Below are 20,033 nucleotides of genomic sequence, written 5' to 3' on the forward strand. Positions count from 1 at the left end.
CTATTTACTCTACTCGACCTATACCAAGTAAACTTAGCTCTATATATATATATATGTATATATTTATATTTATATGTATGTGTGTGTTGTATTTGTAATCAAATTTAGCCTAGCATCAAAAATGAAAATGAAAAATTCAACAAAAAAGGCCTAATCCACAAGTACATACATAGACTAATCCCCGCCCCAAGTTCAGATAACTATACACATACATATATCTACACACACACACTCACACATCCACACACACACATATATGTATATATATATATGTGAAACGAAAAACCAACCAAGCATTCTAGGCATTTAGGTTAAACACTTTTTACCCTAACCAAGCAAACTATTAACTATTTAGACCTAAAAACGATAATTGCAACTGTATTTGTATTTGTATGTGTGTGTTTGTAGTGCTTTAAACCAACAAAATGCCAAACCGAAAATATCCTTTACCAAAAACCAAACTAATTGTAAAGAAAAGAGCTGGAAAAACTTTCGGCATGGCCAAAGTTACTCCTGCAGGGGCTGAATTAAGATATCCTTCTGTCGAATTCTGCAACTTTTATTGTTTTTATTGACTTTCTAAAGATCTAGAAATACATCGGCTTCAAATTATTTTGAAATTTTCATGCTAATTTCATAAAAGTTCTTCAGTCTTTTGAATTCAGAACTAGAATAGAACTTGGTGTTTAATTTTAAACCCTGATGTTAAATCTGGATGGCCATTCCTAGCAAGAGATCATTCTTAGCGAAGTTGTCTATGTTCAAAACTAAAAAACATTTAAAAATCGTTTTCAAATTAGTTTCCCAGGAAATCCATCCTAGACTCTATGGATATAAACTATCTGAAGTAACCTCTGCAGGGGTATTATCAACATGCTCAATCTTTGTTGGATTTATAGATACCTTATGTTCCTTTTTTCGAAACAGAAAAAACAAAAACGGAAAAGGATAGTGACAAGCGACTGATTTTGTTAAATATTTTGAATATGGTTAGAAATTTATGTATGTCTATGATAAGAGCAGAGCAAGAAAACCAAAAAAGAAAAAAAGCGAAACTAATTTAACTATATAGTTTAATGATAAATTGTAAATGAAAACAAAAACTAAAAAGTTAATAATGAAAATAAAAAAAAAAAAAACAAAAAACTTACCAGGCACGAACAAATTCCTTCCATTTGAAAAAAAAAAAACTAAAAGAAAACGAAAAACCAAACGTGTAAAATATTTTTCGAAAAAGTAATCAATAAATATTTGAAATTCAATTCAGTTAAGTAAAATTAAATATATATAGTTTTATTTGATTTCAAAGGACCAAAATACTTTGATTTTACTTTCTTTTATGCTTAAAATCCAAGTCGAAAACAAAAATTGTAAATAAATGTTTAAAATGTAGGAAGACAAAATTAAAAAGAAATGCTCAAAAATGAAAGAATAAATGAATAAAAAGTGTTAAATGTTACCCCCAAAGAAAAAACAATTGTCAAAAGTAGATCATAAACGTAAAGATATATATTCATATATATAAAGTCGATTCATATGCCTACTGTAAAATATTTCATTTGGAATGAGCAAGTAAAATGAAAAAAACAACGGGGAAGAAAGCCAAAGAGAGTCGAAAGTTTTTTGCCATAAAATTTTTGTATAAAGCCAAAGCTTTTGTAATTTATTTCATAGATGATCTAAGCTATTTAATCACATTTAATCACCCCCCCCATACTAAAGTATATATTATATACTAAGGCAAAATCCAGATCAATGTATAAAAAGAAAACGCAAAAGAAGAACTTAACGCCAATTTAAGAGAGAAAAGTTTAAACAATTAACAAATGAGAAATAACTTACATATATATATATATGTATATATATATATAAATATATATGTATGTATTATGCCAGTTTACTAAGCAGAGAATTCCAAGAATTCATTGCAAAAAACAGAAAACAAATGAATAATTTTAGTATTATGTATTATTTCATGTAATGCCTAAAATGATTACATATATACTTTATTATATATATACAACTTATATAGAGTATATGTATAGTATAGTGTGTGTGTGTATGTATCCCAATGTAAAATTGAGTTGGCAACTTTTTTTAGTTTTCATTATCTTGATTGCAACAAATTGTATTTAACTAAAGCAAAAGAAACAAACACGTCGTCATGTTAACTAAAAAACCAAACCAAAAACAAATTAATTAAATATTAATATTAATACATAAAAATATACACACATTATATGTATATTGAATTGTATTATCAATTTGTTTATTATGCTGGTAATATTTCTAAAATATTATTATTTAAAAAACAACAACATATGAAAACGAAACAAAATGATGTTTAGTCCCCCCAACAAATAAAAAAAACATGAACAAAAAAAAAGAAGGTATAAAAAATAACAAAAACTTAGCTCTTAAGTGACAAACCAAAATGTGGCAAATTAATTTTTAAACAAAATATATATATATAAAACATAAATTTGTTCGTTTGTAGTGCAAAAAGGAAAGAAAAATTAACACATAAATCACACACACACACAAAGAACGGAAAGATGAAACAAACTAACTACCAAATACGAGTTATAATAAGCAAATGGTTTAATTAATAGGCCCAAAGAAATAAGAAAATGGAAGCAACAACCACCAATAAGACACAAGAACAAATAACAAAACGAAAAAGTAAAAACAAAAAGCAATTTTTAGCCATACGAAATAAACATTAAACAGTAACTAGAACTACAACTAAATGAGAAAACGCAAAGGGCAGAGAATATATACATAAAAACGAAACAAACAACAACAAATTGAATTTGAATCAAAAGAAACAAATAAACAGATTTCGGTTCAACCGAACTTTTTATACTCTTAAAGAGAGATAGAGAAAGAGAAAGAGAGAGAGAGAGAGACAGTCAGTGTGAATCGATTTTAATTAATTACCAAAATTTATTACATTAATTAGAACCAATAATTCTTGAATTCATCATTGGCGGATCTAGTGTTGGAAAGAACAATTCAATTCCCGCCCTAAAGTATGCAACAGACAGTAAAGAATATTTCTTTAACAACTTTCTATTAACAACTTTTCCAATGAAATTTATTTTTAGCTACAAAATATTCTCGAAATTCCTTTTAAGTTTTCAAAGAACAAATTACCCAAATGCTTATTACATCTCTGGAAACATTAGATTTGACTTTATGAAGCAATATTTTGAGCTTAAAAAACGTCTCACAAAAACTGTATAACAAACTACAGATTTCGATAGATTATAAAGCCAAAAACCTTGCATTCTGAATGATAAATACTACCGAAGGATGATCAGTTTATATAACCTTTACGATTCTCTAAGTTTTTCTAACTTTCTTAAGAGTATAAAAACGAAAAACTTCCCCTAAACACACACACACACACACACTAAAAACAATAAATGAAAAGAAGGAAGAAAAAAAACTTTGCATAGGTCAAAAGCCAAAAGGGCCAAGTAACTGTTAAATTTAAGCCAACCAAAAAATACAAAACAAAAGTAAGAGGAAAAACAAAAACAAAATGCCTGGCAAAGAAAACAAAGAGCAACAAAAGGCAAAATGAATGAAAATGGGCCCTCTAAAAAAATTTACAAGTTTAAGTGACAAAGCAACAACAAGAAAATAGCCAATTTAGCATAAAACGTAAAGCGAAACAAATGACAAAAACTAAAAAAACAAAAATAAAATAAAATGAAATGAAATGAAAGAGGAAACACACAAAAACAAAACAAAAGAGAAAACGAAAACAAAAAAAGAAAATGACAAAAAAAAATAAAAATAAAATTTGAAATGAGAAAATGCAAGAAAAATTGAATTTTTACTACTCCCCCTGTAAAAGGGGACACCAAATGGGTAAAGAGAGGGTGAAGAGAGGGTTTAGATTGTGGCCTCTATTATTACATTAACACCGTGGCACCCTCTAGCGGTTGCTATTGATTTGGCAGTAAATTATTTATAACATTTTAGATGATTTAGTTTTTTAATGAATAAGCGTGGAATTTTTTTAAAAGTTAAAGTTTTTTTCATTTTTAGGAGGTTTTTTAATGATTAATTCAATTTTTATTTTTCAGATTTTAACTCAAAATACATTTAACAAGAAATAAAGTATAAAAATGACTAACCCCTTAATTTATATCGTGAATACGCCTTTGTCAGCTTCTGTTGATGGCCAACTTACTAAGAGCCAAGAACTATTCAGATGAATGATCATTTTCCCTTATAATAATGAGGAAACTAATAACTAATACATTGAAAAACTCTTAAAATGACAATGATAATTAAGTTCTTTTAAAACTTTTTTTTAAAAATGGATAATTTTATCTTTAGATACTGATCTCTATTAAAGTTTAAGTAGAGAGTGTATTGCACTGGAGGGTCAACAAGTTGGCTAAGTGGAGAAATCAGTTTTTTTGGAATTAAGAAACTTTTAGAAGAACTATTAAGAAACTTTTCAATACAATGAAACTATTTTATTTTGTTCTACAATTACAGAATCCATTCAAAAGGTTGGACACAAGGAATCTAACTAAAATTTGCATCTACAGGAAGATCCTCAAGTCATAAGAAATTCTAGCTATTTTGTTAAGATAATTCATAACTTCTTAATGCTGTGTGAAATGTCACTAATAATAACAAAGTTAAAAGAATATACAGAATGCAGTTGAAAAATTTAATTTTATGTTATTCTTTTAACAAAATAAAACATATTCAACTCAATTACATTCCAATACAATTATTAAGTAGAATTTCGGAATTAGATTCCATAAATTTTAATAGAATAATCATGATTAAACGCTTTAAGCAAAAACATTTAACTAGGCATTCAATATACAAAAGTTGAAAAAACAAATCGCAATTTCAATGCACAAGTGAATGGTTTTTCCTTTTGAGTGTTTTTTGTTTTTTTTATGACAATTTTTTTTTAAACTTTTTTGCTCGAACTACTCAACTCATTAGAGAAATATTCGCTAAGATAGATGAACTGCATCGGGATCTGCCCACTTACTTCCCCAACCGACCAATTAGGCGATTTCACCATCAACCAGCTAATTGCAATAACTTTATTAACATTAAGCAGCTGGAGCCACTCCAGCGATGGCCATCTAGTGCCCCACCCAACACACCGAATCACAGTGGGAAACCACTGATCGAATGTTGTATATACCATAGATAAATCAATCAGTTGCAGCGCCTCGCCCATTGTGGATTGCCATGGACATAAAGTCTACAATTTTATGGTTAAATATTTTTTTGATATTTGGTTTTGTTATTCGACATTTCGGTTCCTCAAAATCCTCCAAATGGCGCATATCATAAGCAAATTGAGAAATGTGTGAGTGTGTGTGGCTGGGTGGAGGTAGTTTGCGGTTAGAGTTGGAGCCGGTTGCTTGTTGGCGGTTTGTGGTTTTGGCCATGACAACAATTAAAAAGAAATGCGCACAGAAATGCCAAATTGGCAATTGCGGATACATATTTGTTCGCAGGTTCAAGTTGATCGCTGGTCGCTGGCTGCCATCTGGTACCTGGCTAGTCTCTCTTGGCTTGTGGTTTTGGTGGCACAACCATTAGAGGCACCTTTCGCTTTGGCGCGTGCGTCGACATTAGCCCATTCCACGGTTATTCCACTCGATCGCTGGTCAGGAATTTCAATTGATAGATTACACTGTAAATTGGCTCTTTGTTTTTTCTGCCAGTGTATTCATATTTATTTTGATGTTGTTGTTGCAGTTGCTGTTACGCCTCCGCCCTCTTTTGTTAGTCTTTGGTTAACAGTTTTACTGTCATTAGCGCCACAAGCCACATCAAGTGGCACATACATAAACCGGCCCGGTTATCACCACAGAAAGAAAGAAGGAAAAAAAAACAGAAGGAAAAAAAACAGGTTGGCCAAACTCTTTAGGCCAAAAAGTGTAGCAGCCAGCCACCGACCGACGAGCCGACCAATCACCCAGCCTCACACCCCCTTCCGCCCTCTATCGTCATTTTGGCCAGTCCATCCTGCGGTGTCGATGTACTTTTGATTTCCAAGTAATAAACATGAACCACAATGTTCGCGCTTGATGACAACAACGCAACTGGAATGGAAATGTTGGAAGCTTGTTGTTGTTGGTTGGATCGCGGTAGGCACGCAGGCAGGCAGGCAGGCAGGCAGGCAGGTAGGTGGATAGGTGTATGGATGAATGGATGGAGCCAGATATCAGGCTTAGTGTGCGAGATGGGCTGATTGAACCAATACAAACCGGAATCACCTCCAATCTCCTTCTTCTCTGCTCAGCCTCCACTTGTTCCTGCATTGGTTCCCCAAAATGCTGAGGCTATTTTAGTTAAATCTCCTGCTGAGTGTGCGAGGGTACAACTGTGTGTGTGTGTGTGTGTGTGTGTGTGTGTGTGTGTTGTAGCCTTTCCCTTTCATTTGCATTTTTGATTGATACTGATGCCACTGCAACAAACCGTTGACCACGACTAATGTCATTATAACCTTATATCATGAAGAGTGAATTAGAGAACTTGACATCTCATTTCTAAATAAGATAACAATGATAAACTCTTGAGAATCAAACAGAATAGAATTAAAATATGAGATAAAAAGAATAAGAAATATGTCTCTCAATTGACAATCAAATTTCTTTTGGAAAAAGAGTCAGTCTTTGAATCTCTATAATAAGGCTAAAATAAAATAAGATATTGACTGGATTTATTAGTGATAGTCTTATAACAACAGCTCAAAATCTGACAAATTTAAGGTATAGAAAATTTGAATTTTTAGCAAGACACATTAAAGTTAATAGAAGTATTTAAACAGGAGATGTTGTAGATTGGCTGAACTTGATGATTGGTTTTTATTAGCATGAGTAAATTTATATCTATAGTTAGTTTTCAAAACTTAAAATTAAAGAAAAAACAACCTGGGGGAAAAAAACTAAAAATTATTCAAGTTAATTTTAGATTAGATTAGATTAATTTATTGTAGCATTTTCACAAAGAGGAGAAGAAAACCTGGAAAAAATTGTAAAAATAAACGAAAAAACATATGTATAGACAGAAAACGATAAAAGTTCGAAGGTTTTTGACTTTTTCAATGAGATCCTATGACATTTGATCAATTTCTTAGACGCCCTTGTGAGTCAACCATTGGACCACCTTAAATCAATCTAATTAAAGCCACTCATGTCTAATATAATTAATTAATTTAATTTATGTTTCCACAATGTGTATCATTTTATGAGTTTATCAGCACGAAAAGAGATTGTCAGAAAAACGAAATGGCTGTAACTGTAAGTCGTTGGCATCAGTTTGGTTATTCAATAGGCCAACAATATTAAAGTAACGATTTGTGAAAGTGTCGTTTATAACTAAACTAACTAACTGAACACAACATTTAACTGCCTCGCCACGCAAAAACAACAAAAGTGGGCAAATCTCTTTCGTGATTGTCCTTCCACGGTTTTACCTGTAAGGGTTTAATATGACATGTCCTGGCTGATATCCTTGAATTGATTCTTTATCAGCTACGCCTTGGTAGGCAATTACTTATTAATTGTAAATTATATATATAACTATGGATAGTTGAAAACGTATTTCGACTTTAAACTCATTCGGCCATAAAACGCTGACAATTAAAATCATTTCCATTGCACTTCATTGGCGTATTGGGCGGCAGAAGGCTCGCTCGGACTCGGCCTCGTGCTCGGACAAATAATTTTTCATACACTTTTATGAAATTTCACAGTTCAATTAATGCATTTTAATTTTAACTTTATTTTCCAATTTACTTCACACTGTTAAAAAGGCGGCAAGAAACAAAGACAGATGGAGATGAACCGAGTGATGCAGAGAGGGAAGGAAAACACAAAAAAAAAAATGGTTAACGCAAAATTAAAAATGGTTTTTGATTGATTGTTGCATGAAATTGGCTTTTTGGTTTGAGAACTGGTCCATTGATTGTAATTGCCGTTTTCGCTCTCTGAGTATATATATTTTATTTGCCCTGTGCACTTAATTAGCAACAGGAGACGAGGAAAGGGTGGGGTGGAATGGGGCCGGAGGCTTCTTCTTCCCTGCCACGCCTCCTTGTGTCACACACCTTCTGTCTGAATGAAGTTTACGCCCGAATGGGCTTTTTAAAATCAAATAAGTATAATAAATAAAATTCAGAAAATAACCAGAAATCAAATTAACTTAATTGCTTTTAATAGATTTTTCCGCAATTTTCTTTCAGTGGGTTTTCAATTGTGTGTGTGGTCAAGGCATTTTATAGATTTCCTTAAAATTTTTTCATTTGGTTTTCGGGAACGACAAGTTTTCCCATGCGGAAGAAAATGCTGAATTTTGCTACATTTTGCTGAACTAAGCTGAGCTGGTGAAAATTAGCCACAGACAATTTATGAGTTGCAGCAATTTCCTTGCCACAGTTTCCAGTTGCAACTATTCATTCAGGTATTGTATGTATTTATGTATCTCCTCGGTTATATAATCTCACCAAATGAATTTGTATTTGGCTTTTTGTTGTTTTTGTCATTTGTAATTGTCTGTGGCAAAAATGCCAATGCCAGTGGAAGTGCCCACCCATAAAACTTAAAAAAAAATGTGAGAGAAAGCAGCAAATTAAATAGGCAAAACAGTTGTAGTCGAAAGATAAGAACCCAACAAAGAAGAGGAAAACTCTGAAAGATGAAAGTGATGAAAGCATGTCGATCTTATCGAACTTATCTTACATCCGTCTTTAACATCTTTCTGGTTAGGTTAACCACAAAACGAGCTAAGTTAAGAGTTTAAAATAACAATTGGGTAGTTGACAAATTTGACTTGAAGAAATCGTTATCTATTCTTTATACTGCTAAAGAAGTCTTCAATTAAGGAACACTAATTGAAAATGTTCCATATGATAAGTGAATAGGCCCTGAAAGTGAAGGGCACAGAAGACACACAGCCGTATGATGGAATTGGTTTCTTTTTAAGGTCTGTTCTTACAAAGAGAATCATCAAGTTGCTTGACTACTTTGAAGGGGTATAGTTGAAGCCTAAAGACGAGAAACTAAGTACTAAGTTAAGACTACTTTATTGATATTGTTTAAGAAGAAACCAGAAATCGATAATTTTCCATCATATTCAAGACCCTTGAGTGTCAAGTAGATAGATTAATTGAAAGATTGAATGAAGCTTTCTTCTTTATTCCACACTGGGAATTGAAGGTATTTAAATGTTTCCATGCTAATTGTCTGGTACTTGGCTTAATTTGTATACTAATTATTTTATTGGATTTCTATTAAATAATTCTATATCTTTTTTTTTTATTGCATTTCACCATGATTTGCTGAATCATTAACGGATGTATATTGACTTTAATAAAATATGCAATAAACAAAATGAATTGCCCAAAGCATAAATAAATACAGATGAGAAAAAATGTAAATACATGTGTACAAAAACAAAAACGTCACATTTCAATAAATCAGATAAAGATAGGGGGAAAGAGAGCGAGGGAGGGAGTGGGATTCAATGAAAGAAAGAGAGATAGGAAAAAATGACACTCCGCAAAACCGCATCCACACACATTAATCAATCAGTTCGAAAACGTCAAACGCTTAACAAACAAACGAAAACAACAATAACAACAAATAAACGATATAGCAACAACAACAGCAGCACAAAAAAAATAGATATATAAAATTAACAAAACTAAAGCTATGTCTAAATGCCGCCGCCTCATTAAAGTTTAATGGAAATAGCAAAATCAACAAACTCAGCCATCAAATGAAACGACAAGTGTGACACGATTGAACGAAGCGGGGAAAGGAGGAAAATGCCGGAAGGAAGGGAACATTTATGAAGAGACTTAAGTACTTGGCTACCTGAGAAGGGCTTTCACTTGTCATCCAACTAGACGACCCAACTAACTTACCCAAAGAGGGTAACACATATGTATGTTTCGACTACTTTGACTATTTATGGCAATGCCAGAGGGGAAACCTGTTGCAGAGTTTTCCCGCGATTAGGTTTTTCCTCTTCATTGCTTCGCTTCTCTTCTCTTCTTTCCATTTCGGCAGGGTCAATGTTGCTGCTGCTGCTGCTGTAGAAAGCCAAAAAATCAGCAAGCATTAACATTTTTGTTTAAGGAAAGACAATGACGTACCCTACAATCAATATTTTCTTCTCAGCAGCTGAAACTGCGTCCATTTATAATCTTATATGTAGGATTGAGAATATGTATTTACCACAATAATTTTGGGAATTAAGACCTTTGAAACATCTCCAAATAAGGTTTTCAATTGAGAAGACCCTGGACATTGTATCCCTTTCTAAATAGCTTTAGAAAATTGTCTGAACAGGGTTTTGCTTTATATAAACTACTTATCGACTACTCTACTTAAAGTAATTAACTTAAGTAATTATCTACTTTTCCATTGTTTTCAAAATAAAAGTTATAAATGAAATGCGTCTAACCTATCGACCAACAGTTTGTTATGAATTCTCTTCTCTAAACCTTTTGTTTTTCACACGTACTTCAATCCAATCTTTCATTAAAATAAAGAAATTCTCTCGTTGAGTAATAAATGATAAAATACTTTTTCTTAAAGAAAATACCCTTTATAGTATTTGAAATAGAGGAATCAGGAGTTAAATTTCAGTTTGTTTGTCTCCTGTAATTTTTTTTCATAGAAAGCCCTAAACCTTTTTAAGAATTAAGGTACTCTGATCATTTTATAGAAACATTTTCGACAATTAAGAAAACCATATCCATATTCTTTCAGCTTTTTCTTTGTATAAGTAGAAATTAAATAATTAAAAAATTGCCTTAAAGGATCTGAAAGGATCTTAAGGTATCGCAAAACCTTTTTTAAAGTGATATTAAAGTGAAAGTAAAACAGTTTCCTAAAAAACTTAGTCATTTTCTAAGCGAACAAAATGCTTAAAACTTTTTCATATGATTTAAAAAAGCATTAACTCTCTATTGGAATATTAGACAGTTAATACAATTCAGTTAAGCGGACAAAGAAGATCCATTTGGGTTCAGATATATCTGATAAACATGTAACAGAGCTTTAAAGGTTTCAATTTGAAAAAGAAATGTTAAGCACAGCTAAAATTGTGAGACTTACCTTCTAATAGTCTAGTCTATTTTTCACTTTAATCCAGTCAACGAGCACATTAAATATACTCACTTTAACCCTCGATAATACAGGGTATGGAAATTGTCATTGCACGGCAAAAGAAAGATGCCAATGTGATGGCGAGGGAAATGCAATGTGAAGAGTAAAGAGGAGGTGATGCTTGCGCAATCGCTGGACTTGGCGAAAGACAAGTTTTGTGCTACACTTTAAGGATCGGGCAACTGCAGCAGCAGCAGCAGCCGTTGTGGCAGTGGTGGCAACAGCAAGACTCCACAACTCCGCACCGTCAGCTGCCACGAAAAGAAAACGAAATGCTTGGTCCCAGTCGGTTTCACTTTCATTCGCAACGCGCACGCGCAACTGTCAGGGTCGTCAAGTAGAAATTACACCTGAAACATTACACCAACGAAACAAATAATACCAAAAACAAACAAAAAAAAAAAAAAGGATTACAAAAACCCTCACAACAAAATAAACTGCGAAAAAAAAAGCCATCTTTATGGTAGTTTTAATTATATAGAAAAACAGATTTAATAGTTCATTTCAATTGTGTGGCCCATCAATATAAATAATTAAGTGCTTTAATTTTCGCTTGCAACATTTAATGGATGCAGGTAAATTAATAACAATAACAACAACAGCAACAACAACAACAACACACAAGAGAAAAAGTATAAAAAACACGAGTGAACAAATTAACAAACAAGTGCGAAATGATTGTAATAATGTTTAATAATACAAATGCAAAAATGAATTGTGAGCTAATTGAGATTAAGTGCCAATAAAATCGCATTAAATTTTTCCTTATTCCACAAGCATTAAATCAAAACTTATCTTATCGATCAAGTATGTTTTTATTTTTCTTGTTTTGATTAATGGCAATAAAATGAAACTTTTAAATTTTATTTAAATCATCATTTGAAATGTAAATTTTTAAGATTTAAATGTATAATTAATAATGGGAATTAAATAGGACTATGGAAAGGACATTTCATTGGATTATCCAACATTTTGCAGAGTTCTAAATACTTTTAATAAGACTTTTAGCTACGAGTCCCTAAAAAAATAGTTAAATTATTGATGGGAAGTTTTCTTTATTAAGTTTCAATATTAATCAAACAATTTGGATACCTTCATTTGGTTATCATTGATGTATTTGGTTTAGGTCTTATTTCACATGGATTATCTATAAATACCTAGGACAATTTTGTATTTAAAATAGAATATCATTTTCCAGGATCTGCTCTACCAAGTGAATTCCAGTTTGCTTTGAATTTAGATTTATTTGTAGTAATCTCAACATTCTATATTAAATGTCTATTGACTTCTACTTTCATTTACAGTATTAACAATAGATAATATTCGAGGATCCTAGTTAATATTGCAAGAGCACACACAGTTACTAGAATAGTTGATATGCTGATATTATTTGGAAAAACATATAAAAAATATATTATAAAATATATGATTTAGTTCCATAGTCATTTCTATTAAAACGGTTTTCAAATGGTTTATTTCCTTAGCAACAACATTTCCAGATTGTCACCAAATAATCTTAAATTAGCGTAGACATAATGAGACTTTAATTTGAATTTGAATACATTTAATTTTTAAAATCCAGCATTAATTTGCAATAAGGATTTACTGATTTAATTAATGAGATTAGAAATCAGGCCAAAAAGCTTCAGTTTTAAGGGTCAGGCAGGAAACTCTAATGTCCTTAGAGAACATAAAATTTAAAAACTCTAAAAATGAATTTGAATGTGGAAAGAAAGGGAATTTTTTCTTTCTTTTCCACGATAAAATGTTTTGATCTTATCAAGCAGTAAAAAACGACATTGGAAGGTCCTTAAGACTCCTTCAAAATGATGAGGAAAACAATAATTAATTATAAAACTGACTGCTATTTCCCCTACAAAAAACATTTGTTTCAAGGATTTACTTCTCAGGAGATAAATAAACATTGAATATCTTTTATTTCTAAATTTATTTTTATTTGCGTTCTATCCTAAATGGACAATAAGCAAATATTCTGAAAGGTAATCATGAAACGGTGGTGGAATTAGCAGTCCATCTCGGGTCTGAATGGCTGATGAAGTGGGTGACTTCTTTTCAGACGTCTTATCTGCATGCTGATGTCCAGCAGTTTGATTGCCCGTGCATTATAATGGGTTTCTAGCCTGTAGATTTACCGAATGCCTTACCTCCGTATCAATCACTTAATTGACATTACAAAATGTTTCAGAATGCATTTACGATTCAGTTGCACATTTCCATTCGGTTAAATATAAGACACTTAAATTAAATGAAAAAGCAAATTCAAAATAACTTTACATTAGTATGAACTCCTTGAAATTGCATTTAAGGCGGCTAAAGATCTCAACAGATTATAAGATTATTTAGGTGCACTTAGAGCAGCATTTTAGTGAGGTTTTTGAGAGAAGAGAGACTAAGGGATCTGGTTTTAGGTCATCTTATATAAAAAAGAATATGGTAAATTAAATAAAATCTATACAAATGTGCAATTTCCCTGCAAAGAAAAATCTCTTAATCTGCGGTTTCCCTTTTCCCTTGCCCTTGCCCTTGCCAAATAAACTTGATTCACCCGATCTCTTTATTGGGATTGATATTTTCCTCGACAATCATCACTTGTCCCCTCTGGCGTTGAGTGCAAGAAAACAAAATTTGAAAAATTGTGAAAGTTACTTGAATAATTTTTCCAATAAGTAAAAAAAGAAGAAAAACTGATTAAGTTAACCTTTTTTTTTTTTTGCTTTTAGTGCTCTTTGCAATTTTGATTAGGCCGAAAATTGATTGGATTTCAATATTATTTGTCGATGCAATTTAGAAATAATTTCCGTTAATGATTTACTCCAATTTCCAACTTTCGACAGAGACTAACGAAGAGATGAAAACCAGAAAAACCAAACTACAAGAAAAATAAGAAAAGACAAAAAAAAAAAAAAAAAAATAAATAACCAACCTGCTCGACGGCCAACTAGAAAACAAGAGCAAAATCACCTTGAGGCGAATTTTGAGAGTTTAGGCCATGAACATGAATATTGCAAGTGAAATATGTTTTGGCATGCATATTTAATGCCTATCAAAATGCAACAGCACCAACAACAACAACAACAACGGACAACGGACAACGAGCAGAAGCATTCACACACAGCTAGTCAAACTATGTGAAAACCCCTCGTATGAACCATTTTAAATGCCATCAATTTCAATTTTCCAAATTAAATGTGAGCAGCACTCACCTGGGCACTATAAAAACGAAGGGGGTCTCCAACAAAGTGTGTGGGGAGGGGGGATAGATAATTAATAATTCATTACGTTGCCAGTAGCAATGACATAAGCCCAAAGCAAATACCAAAAACACCAAGCGCCAAACGCCAAGTTCAACCACTCGTTCGAAGCCATGGAAAGCGGTAAACGTTTTAAGCTTTAGCTTCGATGTGTTTTTTTTTTTTTTTTTTTAGGGAAAACTGCAAGAAAATTGCCAGGCCAAACAAGTGAAGCCACTTAGGAAAAATCATCATAAGAGTTATCGGTTAAAATCAAAGACCGAATGAGTGAGTGTGGGCCAAACAGGCTTGACAACTTTGTCGGTTAAATGTTAGAGTTTGTTTCTTTCTTTCGCTCAGTTAACTTTATTTATTTGTTTTGCCTTTTTCGCTTGGAATGTCTTTCGGGGTTATTCACATTTTCATCATCATCATCATCATCATCATCATTATCATTACCAAAAAAAAAAAAAAGAAGCACACCAACCTCTGTCTCTTTAATAGCAGCTCTGGCATGTGGCCCAAACATCAACTGCTAACTGCGGCAGCAACACTCATTGGCCTCTGTTGCATAGTTAGTGCTAGTGGCACTTCTACCGGTTTACCTTTGCAACCTCCACCCACCACCACAGAGAGGCCACAGAATGTGACAACGGCAATGACCCAACCGATGAGTGCAGGAAGCGATCTGACTGTAAAACCTGATGATTTGAATGACAGCAGTCCCGAGGAGGTGAGGTTTACGAATTTTGAAAGATTTTTGATTGGCACTAAGTGAGAGTACATTCACGTTTTTTGACAGCTTAATGAGCAGGCAGCTAGCTCCGAATTGGAGGTCAGTGAGGATCTTCACTATGGCAGTGAAGTAGAAGGAGACAGCGACCAAGAAGAAGACGCAGGAAGCAAGAACAAAGAGGAGTTTGTGGGGTAAGTTTGTTAGAGGAAGAGAGAGAGAAAGTCAGTTACTCAATGCTTTTCTTTAGAGTTCCAGGGTTCTTGCCAACTGTTTCCACGGTCCTGCAAGAGTCTAGCAATTTACCGACCAACGGTCATGGTTATATACAATTCGATATCAATGATGAATTGCCAGTGGAAACTATGCATCGACAGCGTCAGCTAACCAAATCCCGCACAGAAACAGTCAATGAAGTGCTCTATAATCTATTTCCCAATGGTTTCTCGGACATCTTTCGCTTCAGTGGTCAAGATGCCGCTACCACAGAGGCCACCACAGAGATGGCCACAACGACTGAGGCGGAGAAAGCGGTGGTGCCAGCGACCACAGTGGAATCGATAGTTCCATCCACTTCGCCAGCATCTGCAGTGCCCAAGAATCAAACCTACTATAGCTATCAGACAACAGTGACCAAGGAATATCGTCGAGAACTGCGTCCCGGTCACACCGAAATTATTGTCGAGCAAATAAGCAGTGCAGAAGGGGAACCTCCCTTTAAAGATGGCACCAATCACATTTCGCGAGATGAATTGTTGCGCATTAATCGGGCTGCTGTCGACTCACCAGTTCTGCCCAGTTTGCTACTGCGACCAACTGAGAATGGAGATGACAATGAGACTTTGGTGGCAGCAGAGAGTGCTCCCATAGTTATACTCGGTGAACATGAAAGCGATTTGGATGAGGGACAATTGATTGAAGACAATCAGATAGCCGAATCCCATCAACATGAACGCTATCATCAGAGACTGCTTCCCCCGAGTGGGCACAATTTCAAAACCGGCGGAGTGGAAAGTTATAGCAGTCAGCATGGACCAGCTCAAGAGCAGCAAATCAATGTTCACATAATCCATGATGATACCCTAGCCAAGGCTCAAGCACAGGGCCAAAAGGTGGAGGAGGTTAAAGCCAAGGCGCCATCCCTAGCTCTGGATCACTATCAATTGCATAGTGAACAACATTTCCAGCAGCGTCATCCTAGCGCCCAAGAAGCACCCTCAAGGCAATTCCTGAAGAGCTTTAAGCCCATCATTACGGGAAGTGGAGAGAGTGTTGGAAACAAGGCGGTGGCCAGTTTTCACTATGAGGTCAATAATCACCCACCACAATTGCAACATAATTCGCAGTCCCCTAAAGAGAGTGACTATTCGGCACAGTTTGTTAGACCTGCCGCCCAGTTGGCCTATCAACGGGAACTAAGTCATCATCTCCAGCAACAACCGAGCGAAGAGAGTAGTCCACAGTCGAAGTTAAACACTCAAGCAGTACCCTCGCCCACTTCTGCTCCGTCGTCTTCAAATTCACCTCATAGCTTAGTTTATGTCACCTTGAACTCGGCCCAGACAACTCCATTACCACTGCCAAAAGAAGACTCTCTGGCACCCAATTTGCCCAGTCCCCATGAGTATGTCTCGGAGGCGGCAGCGGAACCATCCCAGCAACATTTGCAGCATGCTCCAGCACCCAAGAGCTCTCATTCCGAGCCAGAGACTCAACTATTAGTCAAGCCAAATGGTTATACCTTTGTCGAGGTACAAAAGTCGGTTAATATACACAACAAACTAATCACCGAGAAAGATGGTCGTTTGGTTGAGCAGCATGAGACAATCTATCATCAGCCCTATGAGCAGCAACAGAATCATCTGACTCCTGAAAAATATGTGGCGAGTGCCTTGCCTGAGTTGCCAGTACCCAATCCTCAACATAACTATGTATCACTGACCAAGAATCCCATCAATGTTGAACAGGAATACGATAGTTCCCCCCAAGAGGGAGCCTACTCCCATGCCACTATCAATTTGGAGTCTGGACATTCGGCTCCTCAACAGCATATCAATGTAGAGACAGCTCATCCTCCAGCCCTGCAAGTGCCACAGCATTATCATGTGGAGAAGATCATTGATCATCCAGTCGAACATCAAGTCGTTGAACATCCAGTGAAACATCACATTGTTGAGAAACTCGTTGAACATCCTGTCAAACATCAGATTGTGGAGAAACATATACCCATACCCTATGCCGTGCCCCAACCAGTGCCAGTGCCAGTTCACGTTGAACACTTCGTCGATCGTCCATATCCTGTTGAGACCATTGTGGAGCATCCTGTTCCGTATCCCGTTGAGACAGTGGTTGAAAAAATCGTTGAGAAGCATGTACCCGTGGAGGTGGAACGCATTGTGGAGAAACCTGTGAAAGTGGAGAAAATTGTGGAAAAGTTTGTAGATCGTCCTATGCCCATACCCATTCATGTTCCCGTGGCAATTCACATGCCTTTGCCACCTATTTCACATGGTCATCATTTCCCTGGCCATCCGAATGCCTTGCCTCCATGGACAACTCATTCGGTGGGTCATATTCCACCCAAAGTACTGCAAAACTATTACACACGCATGCTGAAAAAGCTTCTACCGCAATTGTCGTTGCCCAAGACCAAAACAGCACCACCAACGACCAAGACCACGACAAAGGCACTTCAAAAGCCGCCAACTATCCCAGTCCGAGGTGATGTACCCAAAGTGGCCACTTTCAGTCTGGCCGATATGCGTTTTGATCTACGTCCTCCGCCACCGCCCGCGGGATCACCCTGGCTGCAGGGAGCTCGTTATATTTACAACACTTTGCCCGCAGACTTGGCTACTGCGGCCTCAGCCTCTGTGGCGGCGGCAGCTCCCACACAAATGGTGAAATCTTACATTGGACCAGTGCCAGCTCCCAGCGCAAGTTCTAATGAGTTTGACGAATTTCAGCGTTGGCGCAATGGTCATACACTAAAACGAAGTCCCGACTTTGGTCGAAATTTACATATGGAATATGGTTTTAAGCCTCCCCTCGTTCCCTCTGTGGAGATTGACGACAAAGGCAATCCGCTGAAGCAGGCCGAAGCCACAGAGAAGCAATAGATAGAGCAGAGAATGGGGAGATGACAGTGTCAGAGGATGAAAAGCGTGCCAAAATATACAGCTATAGTTATTATTGCCTATTTATGTAACATATTTAAACAAAATGCATTTAAACCATAATAAAATCCAATCTAAAGAACCAAAATTTCTCAAAAACTTCAACTAACCTTACAATTTAAAATTTCTAATTTGAGAATTTTACTTTATTGTTGACCTAACCTAACAATATAGCCTACATCACCTCAATATTTTATTTTGCTAATTGCTGAGCTAAGAATCCTTCTCTCATGAGGGGAGCACATATCTGTCATCATAAAATCCTTGCAAAAATATACATATATATGTATGTAGAATATATTGCCTACAATTAGGTGCAATATTAATTAAACAAATGACATGACACTGCAGACTGTACCTCATGAAGGCAGATAGAGAGAGAGAGAGAGAGTGAGTTGAAGAAAAATTACGAATTTCCTTAAGTAGCATTTATGTAAATGAAAAATTTTACACTTATGTGATGAAGGGGAAAAGGGTTTCTCTACCCTGCTGAAAATCTTATCTCTCAGCAAACAGTTGCCACGCCCCTAGCACATGCTCCCACCTCATGCCATACACACGCATACACACATATACACTTACTTATAACAGTTTGGCAAAATGGCAAACACGTCTGCTCTAAAAGGGCGGCAGCGTGCAAAGATTTATATGACAGCTAATAAATTTACAACACATGTAGCTCTCAAAAGATATTAGAAGATATTTTTTGGTGACAAGTTGAAGGCCTCACACGTACGACAAGAGTTTTGAATGTTATTGAAGCATGCTTTTAGGCGGCAACAAAAACGCATTGAGTGTGTGTGTGAGAGAGGAATGGAAGGATAAACGAAATGAGAGGAAAAATATAAGAAAAACAGCCTTGCAAATATTTGCGCAGCATTTCCCAAAAGGCACGTCGAGGCGTCGGGCGACTGCATTTGACATTTGATGGTCGACATGCCGCTGAATGGATAGAGAGAGACAGACAGTAGGAGAGAAAGATGTAAGCAGACAAACCGTTTAGCGCACGTGTTGACGGAAGCGGAAACTTTCAAGCGGAGTGGCAAAATGACATGGCACCCAGGCACAGTGAACATGAAGAGCTTCTCTCTAATTCATTGTGTTTTCACAGGATAGGAAATGTGAAGAGCCAAATGCCAAAAAAAATGCGAGAGAGTGAGTGAACAAAAGAATATAGTGAAGAAGTTCACTTGACAATAAACCTAAAGGCATAACTTTCCAAAAGAGAGTCGTACTTGCTGCGGGCATTCTGTCAAATTGTAGAAAGTTGACTTTCCACAAAGTGAAATAAAATAATCATTTTTTTTCCTTAAAATCTTCATAAATTAAATTTATAGTTGGCTTTGCTAAAGTTATCAAATTTAGGCTCACATTGCATATGTTCTCAATATGACTTTTTACTTACTAGTTAGTATGATCTTTTGGTAATCTCAGAAATGCAGTTTCCATATAATCCTTTAGTCTATAACTACATTCAGATTCTAGAAAACTTAGAAGACTTTTCTCTGCTCTATTCTATTAAAAATGTAAGCTAACATATCATCTGGATATATTCACTTTAAAAAAGTTAACTAGAACTAGGAAAGCTACTTTATCTCCTTTTCAACCATAGAAAGATTAGATCAAATAAAAAAAAACTAAGCGATGCCAAAATGGAATAAAGATTAGTATTGCTTAACATTTAACTTCAGAAAAT

General features: G+C 35.1%; 1 protein-coding gene across 1 annotated transcript; it reads left to right on the forward strand.

Moving 5' to 3' along the window:
* The first annotated feature begins 14,942 nt into the window (after window positions 1–14,942).
* LOC137577997 (uncharacterized) lies at window positions 14,943–18,322 on the forward strand. Its single transcript, XM_068291623.1, has 3 exons — window positions 14,943–15,161; window positions 15,231–15,355; window positions 15,412–18,322. The coding sequence occupies exons 1-3, from the start codon at window positions 14,943–14,945 to the stop codon at window positions 18,278–18,280; spliced, it is 3,213 nt and encodes a 1,070-aa protein (XP_068147724.1). The 3' UTR covers window positions 18,281–18,322.
* Window positions 18,323–20,033: the final 1,711 nt, after the last annotated feature.

Source organism: Drosophila tropicalis, unplaced genomic scaffold (assembly GCF_018151085.1).
Source record: "Drosophila tropicalis isolate 14030-0801.00 unplaced genomic scaffold, ASM1815108v1 contig_593, whole genome shotgun sequence".
Classification (NCBI taxonomy): domain Eukaryota; kingdom Metazoa; phylum Arthropoda; class Insecta; order Diptera; family Drosophilidae; genus Drosophila; species Drosophila tropicalis.

What these genes read in the sequence shown, in the direction of transcription:
- LOC137577997 (XM_068291623.1), top strand. Translation starts at nt 14,943, where the DNA reads ATGTGGCCCAAACATCAACTGCTAACTGCGGCAGCAACACTCATTGGC. An exon ending in ATGACAGCAGTCCCGAGGAG is followed by an intron (nt 15,162 to 15,230) that starts GTGAGGTTTACG and finishes GTTTTTTGACAG; the next exon opens with CTTAATGAGCAGGCAGCTAG. An exon ending in AACAAAGAGGAGTTTGTGGG is followed by an intron (nt 15,356 to 15,411) that starts GTAAGTTTGTTA and finishes GCTTTTCTTTAG; the next exon opens with AGTTCCAGGGTTCTTGCCAA.